Source organism: Podarcis erhardii, assembly GCF_964252035.2.
Source record: "Podarcis erhardii genome assembly, chromosome: 16".
Taxonomy (NCBI): domain Eukaryota; kingdom Metazoa; phylum Chordata; class Lepidosauria; order Squamata; family Lacertidae; genus Podarcis; species Podarcis erhardii.
In genome coordinates, this window is record NC_138514.1 from 1,048,743 (window position 1) to 1,070,189 (window position 21,447).

At 44.8% G+C, this 21,447-nt stretch overlaps 1 protein-coding gene across 1 annotated transcript in view; it reads right to left on the reverse strand.

The window, feature by feature from the left end:
• TACC1 (transforming acidic coiled-coil containing protein 1) overlaps nt 1–17,393 on the reverse strand; it is a 110,911-nt gene extending 93,518 nt beyond the window's left edge. Inside the window, exons 1-2 of the mRNA XM_081843875.1 lie at nt 17,259–17,393; nt 12,957–13,081 (exon numbers count right to left, since the gene is read on the reverse strand). Of these exons, the coding sequence (XP_081700001.1) occupies nt 12,957–13,009 (53 nt within the window). The 5' untranslated portion in view covers nt 13,010–13,081; nt 17,259–17,393. The remainder of the gene's footprint in view (nt 1–12,956; nt 13,082–17,258) is intronic.
• Nucleotides 17,394–21,447: the final 4,054 nt, after the last annotated feature.

The window sequence follows — 21,447 nt, forward strand, 5'->3', positions numbered from 1 at the left end:
CGGGAGAAAACCAGAATGTCATCCAAGTACACCACCACGTACTTGTCTAGCAAGTCCTGGAACACGTGGTTGATGTACCGTTGGAACACAGCAGGCGCGTTGCACAAACCGAAGGGCATAACCAGGTATTTGAACTGCCTGTACCGGGTCCCGAATGCTGTCTTCCATTCATCCCTGGCTCGGATCCGAATCAAATTGTAGGCCCCCCGGAGGTCTAGCTTGGTGAACACCTGTGCCCCTTGCACCTGCTCCAGCAACTCCAAAATAGGGGGCAAGGGGTACCGGTCTGGGATGGTAATTTTGTTCAGGGCCCGGTAATCATGGCAAAGGCGGAGCTCCCCACATTTCTTCTAAACAAAGAGCACTGGCACAGCGGTGGGCGAGGTAGAAGGCCTAATGAAACCACGCTCTAGGTTCTTGCGCAAGAAGTCTTGCAAAGCCTCGCGCTCTGGCTCTGTTAGAGAGTATAAGCGACTCACCGGCAGGGGCGCTCCGGGCTGGAGGTCTATGCCGCAGTCAAAAGACCGATGTGGCGGCAGCTGGTCTGCCCCCCGTTCCTCGAACACGTCGTGATAGTCCCGGTACTCAGTGGGGAGCGTTGATGCAGCCTCCTCAGTGGGCACAGCTGCTAGCATCTCGGTCTGAGCATGCGAACTTGGGTCTGGGAAGTGCACAGTCCGTTTGACCCAGTCAATCTGCACATTGTGAGCCTCCAGCCAGTCCATCCCGAGCACCAGGGGGAACCGGGGCATGGAGGCAATGTCCAAAGTTCACATCTCCCGGTGCTGCTGGAGACACAGGACCAAGGGCTGGGTCTCCTGAGTAACGGCACCTGAACGCAGGAGCCGTCCGTCGATTGCCTCCACCTGAACCGGTTCCGGCTTGCTCTGAAGTGGCACCCAATGATGGGCAGCAAAAGCATATAGGAGCGTGTTGCCCCCGAGTCCACCAGAGCATGGGTAAGAATCCAGGGCCCACCTGGAGGGTATAGACGTACCGGAACCATAAGGTGTTGCAATTCCATTGGTGCGGCCCCATTCTGCGCTGTTTGGGACCCCAGGTAGCCAGGGCCATCAGCTACTGGGGTTGGCGGTTTCCCTGGCTGGCGCTTCTCAGGACAGGACTGGGCGTAGTGTCCGCTTCCGCCACAATAGAGACATAGATTCCCCTCCCAACGCCGCGTCTTCTCCGCGTGGGAGAGGCGTGGCCGCACTGCCCCAAGCTCCATAGGCTCCTCCGATGACTCGGCTGTGGCTGTGGGGCTGCTGGTAGAAACTGGTGCCAAGAACTGGAAGTGCCGGCGGCCCCGGGCCTGATGACGGTCCACTAGCCGATCGTCTATCTGTAGACTCCGTTGAATGAGGGTGTCTAGCGTGGTGGGGCGTTCCATTGTGGCCAGCTGGTCCAGTATCTCGTCTGAAAGCCCCTCGAGATACTGGTCCTGAAGAGCAGAGTCATTCCAGGTCAAGTCCTGTGCCAGCAGCCGGAATTCCGTGGTGTATGCGGCCACAGTGGACTTGCCCTGTTTCAACCGCCTGATTGCCCAGTTGGCTTCCGGTCGACGCCAGCGCTTAATGGAGGTTCTCTCTCCGAGCACCGGAGGAGGACTGCTTCACGAGTTCGGGTCTGACCGCTACGGTGAAGCGGGGACCCCTAAAATCACAGGCGCGGAAGCCTGTGAACAAGGAGACTCGGTGGGCACCATTTGCGCCCCCCTTACTGCAAAAGAGCCTTTTTAAAGGCTCCGGAGGAGCATCGGGGGATCGTGCAGTGCTGAGAGTCGCTACCCAGCCCGTGAAGTGAAGCCGCGTCGCCATAAGCGGAGAGCGCCGATTCCTTCCTGAAATTTGGACTGAAATTGAAATACCCGTAAGTAGGATTGGGAAACTTACTGGGATTATAAAAAGAGCTTGAAATTTGGCTGAAAACGGGGGACGGTAAATAAAGGAAGTCTGCCTCCCCCCCGACTGCATGATTTCTAAAGCAACAGATTTTAAAGCTGCAAGTGGAGGAAAAGTAACTTTGAACTTTTTAGAACGGCTTAACCCTGACATTGAATTTGAACTCCCCCCCCAGCAAGCAGGAGTGAGGGGGGAAGACAAGGGAATTTGATTTAATCTGCATGAAAGTAAATAAAGGGAAAATTTTCCGCTATCTCTGACTCTGGGAACAGGCTGCCTGGGTGAAAACACTTTGATAAACTGTGGCTTTATTTGATACAACTTTGAACTTTGGGTCTATGGGACTTTATTGAAAGAACAAATTGATAGTTTGTTGCAACTGAAAGACTGAAAGACTGTGGCTAAAAAACTTTTCCTCTTTGGGGGCTCTTGGCTTCTTTGTTCTTTTTCTGCTTAACGGATACATTGAATTGCTCCCTCTAGAGGATTTAGAGGCAATAGTTGCAACATAGACTGCTAAAAGTCACTGGATTTTTCCATTCCATTCCAAAGCTGCTCCTGTGGGAACGACCTTGGGACATGAGCGGCTCAGCAGAAGAGATAGCAACAAGATCTAAAGTTAAAGCCGCACAAAAGAAAAGGGGCTCTACATCAGGAATACTGTCAACAGGCGCAGCTGGACAGCAAAAAAGGGATAGATATATTCATGGATTCAGTGACACAAGCTTTACTCAAGATAAATGAATCTTTAGAAAACTTGACAAAGCAGAGTACGGAAAATACTAAACAGCTGTCAGAACTTACAACAAAATTGGACTTGAACACCAAGAGCATTACATCTAACACAGAAACTATAAATAAATTATTAGAGGAAAATGTTACAATCAGAAAAATTGCTGAAGAAGCCAAATCCACTGCAGAAAATACACAGGAAAAATTAGCACCAGTTTGCAAGAAGTTGGATGAGCATGAGGCCGCCTTGTCTTTGTGGGAGATGCAGAGGAAGGAGAGGAACCTGAGACTTAGATTGGTCCCTGAAAGCGAAGGAGACAACTTAGTGGACTTTCTCACAAAAGAACTTTCAGAATTTTGGCAGGTAAACACAGAGGAGGAAGAATTCAAGATAACGGCTGCCTTCAGATTGGGGAGAAGGCAAAACAGGAAGATCCCGAGGGATTGTCTGATAACTCTGAGATCAAAGGAGGAAAGAGATAAAATATTAAATCTACATTATCAAAGAACTCTTGAGATTGAAGACGCTTTTGTGCAAATTTACAAGGATATCCCAAAATACATTCTGGAGGCTAGAACTCATTACAAGAATCTGGTCTACTTGCTGAAACAGAACAGCATCCCTTTCAGGTGGGAATTTCCACAAGGTTTGTCTTTTAGCTACAAAGGAAAGAAAGTTAAGATAAGAACAGTACAAGATAAAGAACAATTTTTGGACAGAAACGAAGAGGACCTTCAGAAAGGAGTGGTAGAATTGACCTCTGAGACAGATCTTGGAAACCTGACATTTGGACTTAAATCACCAACGGAAGAAGAACAGCCGCAGGGAGCGGCTGGAGGTAATTAATCAACAATGTCTCTGCATTTTATGAGTTGGAACTGTAATGGATTGAACCTTCCCAGAAAAAAGCGTGAAGTTTTCCATATTTTGAAAAGAGAACAATTGAATCTGATCTGTTTACAAGAGACTCACATAACAAGGACACACAGAAAATTGCTTATAAATAAAAGATTAGGACAAGAATTTATTTCATCGGATAAAGTTAAGAAAAGAGGAGTGGTGATCTATGCAAAGGAAAAATTGGCCCCTAAATTGATTTTTAAAGATGAACAAGGAAGATTTTTGGCAATTGAGATACAAATCCAAGGAGAAAATTTTTTGACAGTTGGTATTTACGCACCTAATGAAGGGAAGGCAGAATTTTTTAAGAAACTGCATGAGACATTAATGGACTATCTGGATTATAATGTAATTTTATTAGGAGATATGAATGGTGTGGTTTCCACAAACATGGATAAAGCACAAAGACACGTGGTCTCTAAGGATGGGAGACTACCCAAGACTTTCTTTGAAATGACAGAGAATATGGACTTGATCGATATTTGGAGAACTAGAAACCCTCTTGAGAGAGAGGGAACATTCTTCTCTGAGGCACAAATGACATGGACAAGAATTGACCAAATTTGGATTACTAGTGGAGTGGCTCCAAAGATAAAAAAAAGTAGAAATCTGCCCAAAGACATGCTCCGACCATAACGCTGTAAAGATGGAAATGAAACTAACAACAGCTGGTTCCTTTAGATGGAGAATGAATGACACCCTATTTAGAGATGATGAGATTTATAAAAAGGCCCAAAAAACATTGAAGGACTATTTTGAGATAAATCTGAGGACAGACGTCGAGAAAAGAGTGATATGGGATGCAAGCAAGGCCGTGATGCGAGGTTTCCTAATACAACAGAACTCTTTAAAGAGAAAAAAACAAAATGAGAAAAAAGATAAGATTTTGGAAAAAATAAAAGAAGGAGAAAAGAAATTGAGGTCCAAACCAAAGTCTCATGAGATCCTGAGAGAAATCAAATTTTATCAGATGCAGTATATGGAACTAATGAACCAAGAGATAGAATGGAAAATCAAGCGAATGAGACAAAGGACATTTGAATCAGCAGATAAATGTGGGAAACTTCTCGCATGGCAATTGAAGAAGAGACAAAAATTGAATACAGTTACGAGTTTGGAGGTGGATGGAAAGAATGTTATTAAACCAAATGAGATTAGAAACTGCTTTCAGAGTTATTTCAGCAGATTATATGCACAAGGGCCGGAAAACGAAGGAGATATAGAAGACTTCCTTAAGAAATATGGATTACAAAAAATTTCGCAACAAAGTATGCTGATTTTAAATGAGAAAATAACAGACCAAGAAATAGAGGGAGCCATTCAAAATATGCAACTAGGCAAATCTCCAGGACCAGATGGACTAACCTCCAGATACTACAAAGCTTTGAAGGAATGGTTAATACAGCCGCTGAAGGAGGTTTGTAACGAAATATTAGAGGGGGAAAAGGCACCTGAATCGTGGAAAGAAGCTTTCATTACACTTATACCAAAGTCTGAAACTGAAAAAAACCAGATTAAGAACTACCCCTCTATATCATTACTTAATGTGGATTATAAAATATTTGCTGACATTTTAGCAAAAAGACTTAAGAGGGTGTTGGTGGAGGAGATTCATAAGGACCAGGCAGGCTTTCTCCCGGGAAGACATTTATCAGATAATGTAAGGAACATAATTGACATTATAGAAATGTTGACAGTAAATATTAATACAAAGGCAGTTTTAATATTTGTGGACGTGGAGAAAGCATTTGACAATATTTCTTGGAACTTTATGAAGAAGAATCTCCATGGGATGGGGGTAGGCCAAAGGTTTGAAAATGGTATAGGTGCAATTTATTCTGAACAAAAGGCAAAGTTAATTGTAAATAATGTGGTTACTGATGAACTTCCCATAGAAAAAGGGACACGGCAGGGGTGCCCAATATCCCCATTACTTTTTATATCAGTTCTGGAGGTTTTATTAAACATGATCGGGGGGACCAGCTGGTAAAAGGAATTCGGGTCGGAGCCAAACAATATAAATTGAAGGCATTTGCAGATGATCTAGTATTGACCTTACAAGAGCCAGACACTAGTACAAAAAGAGTTTTAGAACTAATTCAATCCTTTGGCCAGGTTGCAGGATTTAAGCTTAATAAACAAAAAACTAAAGTCTTGGAAAAAAACCTAACAGATGTTGAAAGGGAGAAATTTCAAAGTGAAACTGGGTTAATGGTGGCTAAGAAAGTGAAATATCTGGGGATCAATATGACATCTAAAAATGTGAATTTATTTAAAGATAATTATGACAAATGTTGGACAGAAGTAAAGAAAGATTTAGAAATATGGTCAAACCTGAAGCTTTCCTTGTTAGGTCGAATCGCTGTGATCAAAATGAATGTCTTGCCAAGAATGTTATTTTTGTTTCAGACATTACAGATTGTGGATAAACTAGACTGTTTCAAGAAGTGGCAGAAAGATATATCTAGATTTGTCTGGCAGGGCAAAAAGCCCAGAATTAAATTTAAGATATTAACTGATGCAAAAGATAGAGGGGGGTTTGCCCTGCCGGACTTAAGACTGTACTATGAATCAGCAGCTTTCTGCTGGTTGAAGGATTGGCTACTTCTTGAGAACACTGACATCTTGGATTTGGAAGGGTTTGACAATAGGTTTGGTTGGCATGCTTATATATGGTATGACAAGGTTAAAGCTCATAAAGGTTTTAAGAATCATGTGATTAGGAAAGCATTATTTAATGTCTGGATTCGATATAAGGACTTGTTGGAAAATAAAACTCCTAGGTGGTTATCACCAATGGAGGCCAAGGAGGTGAAGAAACTTAATATGGAAGCTAAATGGCCAAAATATTCTGAGATTTTAGAACAAGAAAATGGCAAATTTAAATTAAAAAACTTTGAGGAATTAAAATCCATGGTACGAGACTGGCTCCATTATTATCAAATAATGGAGACTTTCAAACAAGACAGGAAAATTGGCTTCCAGGTGGAGAAATCGAAACTAGAAACAGAATTGTTAGAACCCAATACTAAGAATCTATCAAGAATGTACAATTTGCTGCTGAAGTGGAACACAATAGATGAGACAGTCAAATCAGCTATGATTAAATGGGCACAGGACATTGGTCATGACATTATGTCTGCTGACTGGGAACAGTTATGGACCACCGGTATTAAATTTACGGCATGTAATGCCTTAAGAGAAAATATTATGAAAATGATTTATAGGTGGTACATGACCCCAGCCAAGCTTGCTAAGATTTATCATTTGCCCAATAATAAATGCTGGAAATGTAATGAAATTGAAGGTACTTTCTTTCACCTTTGGTGGACCTGCCCAAAGATTAAGGCCTTCTGGGAAATGATTTATAATGAAATTAAGAAGGTACTTAAATGTACTTTTCATAAGAAACCAGAGGCATTTCTCTTGGGCATGGTTGGCCAATTGGTGTCAAGAAAGGATAAGACTTTTTTTCTGTATGCTACTACAGCAGCAAGGATACTTTTAGCAAAGTATTGGAAGATGCAAGAATTACCTACACTGGAAGAATGGCAGACGAAAGTGATTGACTTTATGGGACTGGCAGAAATGACCGGCAGAATCCGTGACCAAGAGAAAGAGACGGTGGAGGAAGATTGGAAGAAATTTAAAGTTTATCTTAAGAACTATTGTAAAATTGATGAATGCTAAAATGTCAAGGGAAAGGAAGATGCAGAATTGCAGCGGAAATTGTTTGATGAATTTTTTTTTTTAAATAATTTTTATTAATTTTCATAAACAAAAAACACACAAATAAAAACATTCATAAACAACACATGACTTCCCCATGCCTCCCCTTCACTGCACCCTTGTTTCAAAATTTTTTAGCAATCCTTCATTCCATTTCTATATTTAATTTCCCTCAAAATTCTCTTGACTTAAGTATTTACAGCTATAATTCTCTGTTTCTTACCCCTTGACATTTTATCAGTCTGAGATTTTGCAACAATTCTTAAGATATATTTTAAATTTTTTCCAGTCCTCTTCCACTGTCTCTCTCCTCTGATCACGGATTCTGCCGGTCATCTCTGCCAGTCCCATAAATTCAGTCACCTTCGTCTGCCATTCTTCCAGAGTAGGTAATTCTTGCATCTTCCAATACTTTGCCAGGAGAATTCTTGCTGCTGTAGTTGCATACATGAAAAAGGTCCTATCTTTCTTTGGTACCAATTGGCCGACCATGCCCAAGAGAAAAGCCTCCGGTTTCTTTACAAATGTCCACTTAAGGATTTTCTTAATTTCATTATAGATCATTTCCCAGTAGGCTTTAACCCTTGGGCAGGTCCACCAAAGATGATAGAAAGTTCCTTCACATTCGTTACATTTCCAGCATTTATTATTGGGCAAATGGTATATCTTTGCAAGCTTGACTGGAGTCATGTACCACCTATAGATCATTTTCATTATGTTTTCTTTCAAGGCACTACATGCCGTAAATTTAAGGCCTGTGGTCCATAACTGTTCCCAGTCAGCGAACATAATATCATGACCTAAGTCTTGTGCCCATTTGATCATAGCTGATTTAACCGTTTCATCCTGTGTATTCCATTTCAGCAACAAATTATACATTTTAGACAAATTCTTAGTATTGGTCTCTAACAATTCTGTTTCCAATTTTGACCTCTCCTTCTGAAATCCTAGTTTCCTGTCCTGCTTAAAAGTCTCATTTATCTGATAATAATGTAACCAGTCTCGAACTTTGGATTTTAGTTTCTCAAAGCTCTGTAATTTAACTTTTTCACCGTCATATTCTATAATTTCACAATATTTTGGCCAATTAGAATCCATGTTAAGTTTTTTCACCGCTCTAGCTTCCATTGGTGACAACCATCTGGGTGTTTTATTTTCCAACAAATCCTTATATCGATTCCAAATATTATACAAAGCTTTCCTGACAATATGATTTTTAAAGCCCTTATAAACCTTTGCCTTGTCATACCATAAATATGCATGCCAGCCAAAATTATTATCATACCCTTCCAAGTCTAAAATGTCTGTGTCTTCAAGAAGTAGCCATTGCTTCAACCAGCAGAAAGCTGCTGCTTCATAGTAAAGTCTTAAGTCCGGCAGAGCAAACCCCCCCCTATCTTTTGCATCAGTTAAAATCTTGAATTTTATTCTGGGCTTTTTGCCCTGCCAGACAAATTTGGATATATCTTTCTGCCACTTCTTGAAACAGTCCATCCTATCTAGAACTTGCAATGTCTGGAACAAAGACAACAATCTCGGCAATACATTCATCTTAATAACGGCAATTCGGCCTAACAAGGATAGTCTCAACCTAGACCATATGTCAAAATCTTTCTTAACTTCCAGCCAACATTTCTCATAATTGTCTTTGAACAAATTCACATTTTTAGATGTTAAATTCACCCCCAGATATTTCACTTTTTTTGTTATTTCCAAACCAGTTTCCCTTTGAAAACTATCTTTTTCCCCCATCGTTAGATTTTTTTCCAGCACCTTTGTTTGATGAATTAATAGAAAATAGAGAAAGAATAAGTTATAAATACAATTGGACCAAGGGGTTGCTGAAAAACTGTAAAACAAGGATGCAGAGAGGGTGAGGTATGGGGAAGTCCGAGAAAGAAGGTTTATGAAAATGAGGATATGAAATTATATATGTGTGTATGTTTCTGTTTGTCGATGTTTTGTTTGTTATGCTTGTTTTAAAATTGAAAATCAATAAAAATTTATTAAAAAAAAAAAAAAAGATTGCCCGGTTGGCTTGACTCCCCTTCTGGGGGTTGCCGAACGCGGCCTCCAAATGATTGCAAAACCCCATATAGGCTGTCAGCAAGGGGGAGTCTTGCAACGCCCACTTGGCCGCCTGGTCCTTTAACAAACTAATCAAGAAGTGCACCTTGGTGCGGTCGTCAGGGAAGTTCCGGGCTCGCCCCTGAATATACAACTTGGCCTGGGCAAGGAACATGGGGAAGCTGGCCGGGTCCCCATCCAATGTCTCTGGCAAAGCCGCTGGGTACTTGCCAGGAGCCGGGGCATCAGCCCCAGGAGCCGGTAGGGTGTCCAACTGCTGCTGAAGTGCCGTAACCGCATTGCTGAGCTGCTGCACGGTGTGAGTCAAGGCCTGGTTCTCCTGGGCCAATGCCACCAGCGCAGCTGCTTGATCGGCCATGGCTTCTGGCTCTTCCCGAACGCACCCCAACGAAGGGGGAGTGCGGGTTTGGTGGGAGCAAACTGTGCTGATCCCGGGGGGAAGGTTACCGTTGGCATAGTCAAAGTCCGGTCCTGGGTCACTAGCCTGGAATCAGTCCACAAGGAGCGGGGCGAGGTGCGAAGTAGGAAGCTGGGCGGGGACAGGAACACTGGAGAGTCAGGTCTGGGACCGGGCAGGAACAGGTACTCAACAACGATGTTGCTCCCACAACCTGGGACCGGGCCGACTGGCCTTTATCTGTTCTGAGGCCAGGGGCGGTCCCGGCCCCTAGGAGACCCGCCTCTCTTGGCCTTAAGGCGAGCACTCCTCCTGGGAGAAACCAGTTCCCTTCACCTCTCTGCCCTGAGCCTCTGCAGTTCAGGAGAGGCTAAAGGGTTACTGGGCCCAGGGGGAGACTCACCTGCAGGCACTGAGTCCTCAACCAGCTCTGGAGCCAGAGTGGGATCACCTGGTGCCTGCTCCTCAGGATCCGGCACAGGTGCAGGCGCTTCAGAATCAAGGCCCTGCCCCAGTTCAGCCGGCCCTGGAGGCGGGGACTCCTGTGCAGGCTGGGATTCCTCTGGTTCAGCCTCTGAATCAGAATCCCAGGCCATCACAAGACCGCGAATAAAAATGAAAATCTTGGTAGATAGAAAAGAAAGAGGCGGTTTCTCCCTATCGGATTTAAGTTTATATTATGAAGCGGCGTGTTTATTGTGGCTGAAAGATTGGATAAGACTGGAAAACAGGGACATCTTGGATTTGGAAGGCTTCGATAACAGGTACAGGTGGCACTCGTACCTGTGGTACGAAAAGGTGAAAGTACATAGAGGCTTTCTAAACCATATTTTTAGAGGACCAATATTCCAAGTATGGGAAAGAAATAAAAATCTATTGGAAAGGAAGACACCTTGGTGGATTTCACCAATAGAGGTGTTAACTGTCAAAAAAATCAATATGGAAGGGAAGAATGCCACCTATGAAGAACTTACGAGGAAAACTGATCAAGGCATTAAACTTAGACCGTACGAAGAGATTAAAAACTCATTTACAGGGTGGCTGCAATACCACCAGGTAAATGATTTGTTAAAAGAAGATAAAAAGAATTTGAAGACAAAAAATCTAAATTCAATGTGGAAGTTATAGAAGGTAAGAATAAAATATTGTCTAGGATATATGATATTTTACTGGAGTGGTACACAAAAGACGAGGAGGTGAAGGAGGTCATGAGTAAATGGGCGATAAACATTCGTTATAACATCGACTTTGAGAGGTGGCTGGAATTATGGAATACTAACATGAAGTTCACGGCGTGTACGGCACTAAGGGAAAACCTGTGGAAAATGATCTATAGGTGGTACCACACGCCAGTGAAACTGGCTAAGATTTATAGGTTGAAGAACAAAAGATGTTGGAAATGTGGAGAAGTAGAAGGTGAATTCTACCACATGTGGTGGTCCTGTAGCAAAGTGAAAGGCTTTTGGGAATCAATCTATAATGAACTTAATTTTTTTTTTTAATATACTTTCCCCCCAAAACCCGAAGCTTTTCTGCTAGGAATGACGGGTAAAGAAATGAAAAAAGAAGATAAGACATTATTCTTATATGCCACAACAGCCGCAAGAATCATGTTAGCACAAAATTGGAAAATGGAGGTTATACCCAATATAAGTGATTGGCAGGTTAAAGTGACAAATTATGCCGAGCTCGCTAGAATAACAGGAAGATTAAGGGATCAAGATGAACAGAAATTTCATGATAATTGGAATAAATATTGGATGTATATTGGAACTAAATTTCAGATGACACTGGCGGGGTTGGAATAACTCTAACAGTAAGGGATTACTATGTAAAAGAGATAAAATACGTGACCATAGAATTTATCTGATACTTACCAAAGGAGTGGAGGGAAGTCCAAGGCTCGGCAGAGCCGAAAACAACTGTGTATTATACTTATGATCTGTGGAGTGGATATAATATGTGTAAGTTATGTAATGAATTTTGTATATGTCTATATGTCTATATGTGTAATATTAATAAAAATTTGTCGTTATATATATATATATATAATATTTTGATACCATACTAGTTTGCATCTGTCTGTCTCGAGAGACAATGGAGTGCGCCTCCAGGGGTAAGGTGCATTGGCAGCACTGAAGTGACCTCCCCTGGGTGCAAGCCTGGGCAGTGTATTTGGAGGCCCCCCTTTCTCTCGGCCTCACTGATGGGGTCCAAAGAAAGGCAGAGCAAGACGTTTGGCCCAGCTGGGCTGCAGTAGTAGCTGGAAGGAGGTGTACAAGGTGCCATCCAACCGTCTTAGGGACTCCACTCCAGATTTCTGTAGGGTTTCCTCCTGAGCCTTCCCTTCTCCCAAAGATAACCCACAAGGCAACAGAGGTTTAAGATCAGAGTTTTCCTTCCCCTGGATGGGCTCCCTTCCCAGGTGGACAAGCCCCATGTGCCCCTCACTTCCCTCTCCAGCACATGCAGAAACCACCTTCTTGACCGTTGGACCCACTCTTGACCTCATTTGCTCCATCCGCCAGAGCCTGTCTTTGCATGCAGGGATGACCCTAACTTTCCAAGGGTTTAAGACCCATCAGCCAACCTCACCTGCTTAGCCAGCCAGTTGAAGCCATTTCTGGGGTTGTGGCTGCAGTTACATTCTGCCAATTTCTAGGAGCCACAGGTGAGAGTTGAGTGCAGGATGGGGACAAGGTGGGCAAACTACTCTTGAAGGAGCATGACGTGTCCCCCACCAGAGGTGCTGCCCCCTCTCCTAACACGCTGTACACCCCACTTTAGTTGTATAAGTCCAGCATTATAGAAGCCACTGTTCTATAAAGTAACAAATACAGTAAATAAAGATTTGGAAAAATTCTACCTGTATGGCACTTTTTAAAAACTATCAGGAGAACCATATGTTAGGCTTTTAATTCAGTGTTCTGTATATTAAGTATGGAATGGGTTACAAACTCTGCTGCTAGCCGTGACTCTCCAGGATTTCAGGGAAGGTTCACTCCCAGCCCGACCTGGTAGATGCTCTACCACTGAGCTACACACTTCCCTCAAACCACTGGGAGAGAGACCAGTTGCCAGTCATGGTGGATAATATGAAAGCAGATGAACCCATAGTCACTTTGTCCAAGGCAGCGCCCAATACTCCACACATTGGAAACATCCCTCAGACTTCTTTAGACAAAGTGGAGGGAGGTGGCAAACTCACCCTGTGTGGTGCAGCCTCTGAAATTCAAGGTGTCCTCTGCAGCCAGCACCCATCCCAGAGCCTTTGGAGCTCAGCACCGCTTCCAGCTTCTGCTAGCTGCTCCTCAGGCTGTGCCTTAGCAGGAGCTGCCAGGAAAGGAACAGATGGGAAAGATGAGCCACACAAACCAACCCCATGGAAAGTTCCGTGTGCTGGGAAATGATCAAACTGAGACCATTCCCTCACCCTATGGCCAAAGGGCAGCCTTCCCAATGAATTCCTGGGGAGTGTGACTAAGCACAACTGTCTCACCATGACTTGCACTGCTCCTTTAAATGTCCCTCAGGAATTTCCATTTCACCATGTGAGCAATGACAACTACGATCTCATCAATGCTGGGAGACATCCCTTGGGTTGTCAGCATGCAGCCCCTATGAAACAACCTCAGCACCTCCTGGGACTTCCCCAGAGTGTTCCTCCTGATTTGCATGCACAAAGCTTATGGGGAGGTGAGCCCAGCCTTCATTGAGCATTGGCTCTGATTTGATAGTCCATGTGGAGGTTAAATTCTATCTGGTGTTTATAGAGCAATTGTTTTGATCCAATTGTGGGGCAGTTATTCAACAGTGAACAGTTAGTTCTGCATCCTGTTATCACAGTGATCAAGCAGATGCACCTGGGAAACCTGCAAGTAGGATCTGAGCACAGGAACCCTCTCCCAGCAACTGATAGCCATGACCAGCCAGCTATGGAGGCAGGACAGAGCCATCCTGGCTAGCGGCCATTGACAGCCTTCTCTGCCTCAAATTTGTCAAATCCTCTTTTAAAGCCATTGCTCTTTACAGAACTCTAGCACACAACTCATCTCCATGGTTGATGCATTCCAGACATTCCAGCTGTCCTTATTTACCATGGTCTCTATTTTATGGAACACATTGTTGGAAAAATAGCTGCCTCTATTTTGTCCCTATTTTTGTCCTTGAGGAATGCCTTGCAAAAAGGGTTTGCAAGCGTTACTAGAGTTATCATTCTTTTTTTTTTAAAAAAAAATAATTATTACTTTTAAACCTTACAAACAAGAAGAAAAAGGAAAGGAGAAAAAAAGAAGAAAAAACAAAAGAAAGAAAAAACAATACAATACAATATATAAACAATACACCACACAACATTAACGCATTAAACTAAACAAAACAGAACAAAAACAATTTAAAAACATACATCATACCATTTCAATGCCTTATCTTTCATTCCCTTGTTTCATCGACTTCCTCTCACCTCCCTTTTAGTATTCCACTTCTATTAATTGTTTCAGCAAATCCTTTCCATCTTTCACTATTTTCTGTCATATAAATAACTTATTTTAACCTTATTTTCCATTAATACTATAATACTTATTTATGCTTAACTCCTTATAACACTTCTACTAAGGCCATATAATTTCATTACAACATTTTTCTAACACTCATTAATTTTACCATATTTCTATAAATAAACTTTAAACTTTTTCCAATCTTCTTCCACCGTCTCTTCTCCCTGGTCTCAGATTCTGCCAGTTATTTCCGTCAATTCCATATAGTCCATCAACCTGGTGCTCTTCTGTCCGAGGCTCTTAACTCTTTTCCAGGTCCCTTCTGCAAGTCTTCTTCGCATTTATACATACACTTTACTTTGTCTTCTGCTGATCTTGTTCTTAATTTCCTTTCTTTGATGCTGAAGAGTAGGTCTCGAGGGAGCTCCAACCTAACAATGTTTTTATTCCTTCTCGACATGTCATCCACATCTCCGTGGTTAGAACTAAAATCCAAAAGATATTTCAGGACATGTTTCAAAGTCCCTCCAAATCTGCAGGTCCCCACAACTCCAATTTCCTCCTGACCCAGGTCCAGATCCCAAAGGTCAGTAAATCCCTGCATGAGGTGATCTATCCAACTTTCCTTCTCAAGTCCAAGCAGGGTTCCAATCTGACTTTCTCTGAATTCAATCATAGAGGGCAACAACTTGTAATCATCAAGTTGCCTCTGTAAGGCTGGGGCTCTCTCCCTCTCCACTTGTATTACTTTAGGTTCAACAACCACAACTTTCTCCCTTGCTTTCTCCACCATTTGGCATGTCAAAGTAGATTCCTGTATCGGTTCCTGAATAGTTTCTGTGTAGATGTTCACTTTTTGTCCCAAATTAGTCGCTTTTTGTCCCAAAATATCAATTTTAATATTCATCACGTCCATCTTTTTATGGAGCTGTTCCAATGATTCACTTATCTTGCCTAGTGCAATCACTAAGGCTTCTTCTGTCGACATTCTCAAGCAATCCAAGGTCAATCTCACGGTTTTCTCTTGCAGCTGGAGATTCCACCAGCCCAACTCTTGTAACAATTTCAAAGGCTCCCTCTAGAGGGAAACAATTTCTGTTTGTATCAGTCCTTTTAAGCACAGTTCAAGCAGTAAAATTAGTTTCAATTTTCAGCTACTTTTACTCCTTTTTAAACGCAGAAGGAGACAATGAAAACAATGTATTTCTCTCATTTAACTAACTGTCACAGTCAATGAACTTTCCCAAAAACGTCAGTCTTACTAGTAGTCCATTTCCAGGTTCAGAACGGTGGTGATCCAACTTTCTTCACTCTCTCCTGCAGGCTTACACGATCCAAAATTTCCCCTCTCTTCTCCTGCCTCCAAGGGGGGTTTAATAATTTTAGCCGTTGGAAGTTTAATCCTTTACATAGGACTTTCCTGCAAATTCTTTGCTTCAATCTATTTACAAAAGGGGAAGGCGGACTTCCTGTTTGAAACCTCCCCGTTTCGGTGCCAAATTAAGACGTTTACAAATCCAATTTTCCGTTCTACTCATGGGTAGTTGTTTAGAATCAAATTGTCCACAGGAAAAAGTCAGCGCTCTCCGGCAACAGCAATGCGGCTTCACTCCATGAAAGAAGCAGTCAATTCGAAGCACCGCGCCACTCACCCCACGTCACTCCGGATCCCCGAAACCGGGTCTCCCCGCGAGTAGGGGAGGCGCAAAAGGTGCCAGCCGAATCCCACGTTCACAGGCTTCTCCCGCCTGCGATTTTTAGTGGGTCTCCGCCTTCGCCGTGGCGGTCAGACCCTAAATTCCACAGAGCAAGTTCCTCCCGATCAGAGGAACTTCACCATTGCCAGAGGCGCTAACCCGGAAGTCTAGAGTTATCATTCTTTGGAGTTGAGCTTTCTACCCAGTTTCTGTAGAACAGACTTTATCAACCTGGTGCCCTCCAGATGTTTTTGACTGGCTATGGCTGATGGGAATTGTGAAGAACATCTGGAGAGCACCCAGTTGATGAAGTCTGCTCTAGAAGCTAAACCTCTGGGCCTGTACATCTTGACTGCAAAGTGCACATATGGAAATACCTGTACATGAACTTTAAGGTCCCATGCACTACACAGTGGAGGCTGCTCCATTAAGGCAAATAGGGAACTGCCCACGAACCTCAGTTGCTCCCACCTGCCTACTTTGCTGGTTACAACCAGAATTGCAAGAGGATGTGTGTGTGTGTGTGTGTGCGTGTGAAGAAGAAGAAGAAGAAGAAGAAGAAGAGGAGGAGGAGGAGGAGGAGTTTGGATTTGATATCCCGCCTTTCACTCCCCTTCAGGAGTCTCAAAGCGGCCCACATTCTCCTTTCCCTTCCTCCCCCACAACAAACACTCTGTGAGGTGAGTGGGGCTGAGAGACGTCAGAGAAGTGTGACTGGCCCAAGGTCACCCAGCAGCTGCATGTGGAGGAGCAGAGACGCGAACCCGGTTCCTCAGATTACGAGACTACCGCTCTTAACCACTACAACACACTGGCTCTCGAATGCATTGACTAGAATGCATTGACTCTGCTTCTGCCCATCCTGGATCGTCCTGCTTTCTGCCCTGCCAATCTCAATGGACATTACTCACCCTGTACTACATAGCATAGGAAAGTCATTGCAGAGAGGGAGGGAGAGGGGGAGAAGGGGAGAGGGGGAGAGGGGGAGAGTGGAATCACGTCACCAAAGAAAGAGCATATGAGGGACACATCATGTCCCTAAGCTATCGGGCACAGTCCATCAAACTAATCATTTGTGATACACACAAATAATAATTTATTTGATGGACTGCCTGGCAACTTAGAGACATGCCAGCCTCTCTGCTCTGCTTGCAGTCACCAGGATTAGCGCGGGTGGGGTGGGGGTTCCTGCCCGTTTTATGTGTGTGCTGTGCAGAAAGTCCCTTTCCTCCCCCTGCTCTTTTCCTCCTTGGTCTGAAGCAACAGCCAAGCTCTGTGTGGCTGCCCCCTCACCCCCCTCTTCTGACTGCGTCCTACCTTCCTCCAGCTGCAAAGTCCTTTGCTCCTTGCATCTTAAGAAACAACCACAAAGTAGGAAGATGAAGCCACGGAGAAGCTTTGAGGAAGGAAGGGGACGAACCAAGGCAGGGAGGGACGGGATGGGGGTATCTGTCAGAGCGCGAGGGAGCAAAGCTTCTGGTCAGAGGAAAAGGATGTTTTGTAATCTTTGGCAAAAGGAACTTGACAGTGCCCTGGGGATCCCCCAGCCAGACAGCCTGGGCTGAGTCTCAGGACTTGGCAGTGGGGCTTGAGAATCCTTGGATTTCAGCCTTGCAAACGGAAACCCAGGTTGGATTGGGCATGTTCTCCCCCTTTCCTGCTTGCTCCAGTAACAGCCCCACTCCTGTCATGCTGTTAAAATGCACACCTGCGCTGCAGCGAGAACAGGAGGCCTCTCCAACAAAAACTTTCGAGAGCTTGCACAGTTTGTTTCCTTTTCCTTTTTAAAAAAAGGACTACAATTGCCTCCTTTAGGTTAAGAGAGCAATGGGGTGCCTTTTGCAGTTCAAGGGCCACATTCTTTTCTAAGAAACCTTCTGGGGGCCACATCCCTGCAGTGCACAAGGCCAGAGGCAAAGCTTAGTGGAACAGAGAACATACACTTCCATTGGTGCAGTCAGCCTGTCTCTCCCCCCAGGCATGTTCAAGGATGCCGGGTAGGTAGGCAAAAGTCATCATGGAGGGTGTATAGGGGCAGGCTGTGGCTTGGGGAGAGTCCCAAGGACCAGAGAAAGATGCCTGGGGGGCCACATTCAGTCCCTGGGGCTGAGGCTCCCCACTCCTGGCCCCAGTGTCAGGATTCCTGAATCTATGCCAGGAGCCAGAGTCAGGAACAGGTCAGCACTAAGACCCCCGGTGTCAGTGAAGTTGCACGAAGATACCCAAACAGCACAGGCCTATTGACCACGGCAACTCTTCCCAGTAGGCCTTGCATCAATGAGGCAGTTGTGAGGACTGAAGGTCCCCACCTTCCCACCATTCTCTAATGTTCCTTCCCTGGTTCCTTCCCTAGCAACCTAAGGCTCCTTGCCTCTTGGCCCTCCTCCTCTCCAGCCTCCACCTCTGCCTCTGATTCTGGACTGCTCTCTACCACAACCCCTTCCTGATCATTAAGCCCTGTTGCCTCTTCAGCTTACACCACCTCCTCCTCCCAGTCTTCTCCCTCTTCCCCCTCTGACCACTTATCATCATCCAGTCCCCTGGCTCTGAGCCTTCTTCCCCCGCGGGTTCCTTGGGGTTCCCCAGATGGTGCCTCCCACCACTCCTCTGCATCCAGCCAGTCCATGATCTGGACATGAAATCGGAGACTGCCGGGGCACCAGATGGGGAGCCACGTCTGGGTCAGGGCTCAGAAATGAAGACGGGGAGACCCTTGCACCTGAGGCTGTTGGACAGGAGTCCCCAAAGGACCCTCCCAGACCACCAAGGGAGGTCTGTAGGGCCAGAGTCTAGACCCCTGCAGGCACCTTACCCAGAGTTTGAAGAACCAGATGCCGTGACTTGTGCACCATAATTGGCTTTACAGTATTGATTATCTTACTTGTGGTGGCCTGACAGCTCATCCTGCAGAACTGGAAAAATCTGGACCAACTTCTGCTCTTTCTGTGAAGACAGAAGGTGTGGACAATAGCACTGATGGAGAAACATTGAATGGTGCACAGGACTCAGAAAGCTCCATTGAAGCATGGCCTCCCTTCATAACTTTCAACAAAGAAATCTGGCATGTTCACCTGTGGCACAATGTATCTAGCGGCTTAGAGGGCACACCAGGAAGGAGGCTATGGAATAGAGGAGGAGGAGGCGGCGGCATGGCCATCTTCAGGTCAGAAGGTTAGAAGGTTGGCTCTTTAGGGCTCTGAAGTCCTCTACAAGGGGTGAAGTCTGAAGGAGGAGCCTGGAGCCAGAGGCTTCAAAAGATCTCGGCCTCCTTGGAGCAAGGTGCTCCCTCCATGTACCAACAAGCTTCAACATAATAACAGGATTTTTGTGTTTGAGCCCCACGTTGGGCAAAAGATTCTTGCACTGCAGGGGGTTGAACTAGATGACCCTCATGGTCCCTTTCAACTCTACAGTTCTGTGATTCTATGATTCTAAGTTGCCTCCAAGTTTTGCTGCTTTTTCTGTGGGATCTGAGTTTGGTCCAGAACATGACACCTGACACTCAAGCCACAATCTAGTATTTTTTTGGTCCCCCCCCCCCCGAAGCAAAGATCCATCCATTGTGCTGTTCATTTCTGTGGAGAATATACAGACAGCATCACAAAAAACTTATTGAATAACAACAACAACAACAACAACAACTTATTTATATCCCACCCATCTGGCTGGGTTCCACCAGCCACTCTGGGTGGCTCCCAACAGATTATTAGTAATAATAATAAAAAGCAATGAAACATCAAATATTAAAAACTTCCCTAAACAGGGCTGCTTTCAGATGTCTTCTAAAAGTCAGTTGTTTATTTCCTTGACATCTGATGGGAGGGCATTCCACAGGATGGGTGCCACTACCAAGAAGGCCCTCTGCCTGGCTCCCTGTAACTTCTCACAGTGAGGGAACTGCCAGAAGGCCCCTGGCTCTGGCATCAGTGTCTGGGCTGAATGATGGGGGTGGAGACGCTCCTTCAGGTCCTTCAGGTCAAGGCTGTTTAGAGCTTTAAAGGTCAGCAGCAACTTTGAATTGTGCTCAGAAACATACTGCGAACCAATGTAGGTCTTTCAGGACGGTGTTATATGGTCTCACTGGCCGCTCCCAGTCACCAGTCTAGCTGCCGCATTCTGGATTAGTTGTAGCTTCCAGGTCACCTTCAAAGGTAGCCCCACATAAAGCGCATTGCAGTAGTCTGAGCAGGAGATAGCTAGAGCATGCACCACTCTGGTGAGTCAGTCTGTGGGAAGGTAGGGTCTCATCCTGCATACCAGATGGAGCTGGTAACAGCTGCGCCAGACACAGAATTGACCTGTGCCTCCATGGTCAGCTGTGAGTCCAAAATGATTCCCAGGTTGTGAACTTAGTCCTTCATTCAGGACCAGGGAGTCCCCCACACCCACCCACCCCCTGTCCCCCAAGAACAATACTTCTGTCTTGTCAGGATTCAACCTCAATCCGTTAGCCGCCATCCATCCTCCAACCGCCTCCAGACACTCACACAGGACCTTCACCGCTTTTACTCGTTCTGATTTGAAAGAGAGGTAGAGGTGCTTTACACATACACTGCACAGTTTCAGGCATTTTGGTATTATTGGCAACAGCAACTGTTTCTCACAATAAACTGCTTTAAGGGGGGGGGGACTCCAATTAAAACAAGTGTCTTGTGGCATTTTCAAATCCTACAGATTTATAGTGGGATATACTTTTGTAGACCAGTTCCCACTTTTGTTGTCTAGGTGGGTCGGTGTATAAGCTTAGAATTTGGCCAGCCTTGGCTCTCTGCCCCTCACTTGAACATCAACCTGCGCACAAAGACATTGAGCAGGTGAGGCTTTATCAGGCATGGAGACAAAGTGGTGGAGGGTGGAGAACTGCCCCACTGAAATTTCTGCATGTTTAGGGCATAGGAGATGGGGCAGGAAAACAAAGCTGGCAACCTCAAGCAATGTGCAAAATAGTTATTTCAATTTACCTTCTGAAAGACAGAAGCAAGTTTTTGAGGGATGCGGGTGGAGCTGTGGTCTAAACCACAGAGCCTAGGGCTTGCCGATCAGAAGGTCGGCGGTTTGAATCCCCGCAACGGGGTGAGCTCCCGTTGTTCAGTCCCTGCTTCTGCCCACCTAGCAGTTCGAAAGCATGTCAAAGTGCAAGTAGATAAATAGGTACTGCTCCAGCGGGAAGGTAAATGGCGTTTCCATATGCTGCTCTGGTTTTGCCAGAAGCAGCTTAGTCATGCTGGCCACATGACCCGGAAAAACTGTCTGTGGACAAACGCCGGCTCCTTCGGCCAGTAAAGCGAGATGAGCGCCACAACCCCAGAGTCGTTCGCAACTGCACTTAACTGTCAGGGGTCCTTTACCTTTTTATCCTGAGCACAGTTTAGTTGGATACAAGCCAGTATTGAATTAATCCAATCAATGGATTTATTCAACTGCAGCCAGAGAGAAATAGACAAGACAGGTTGAAACAGTATAAACAGATACTGTACACAAGTTGCCTGGGACTGATGCACCTTGT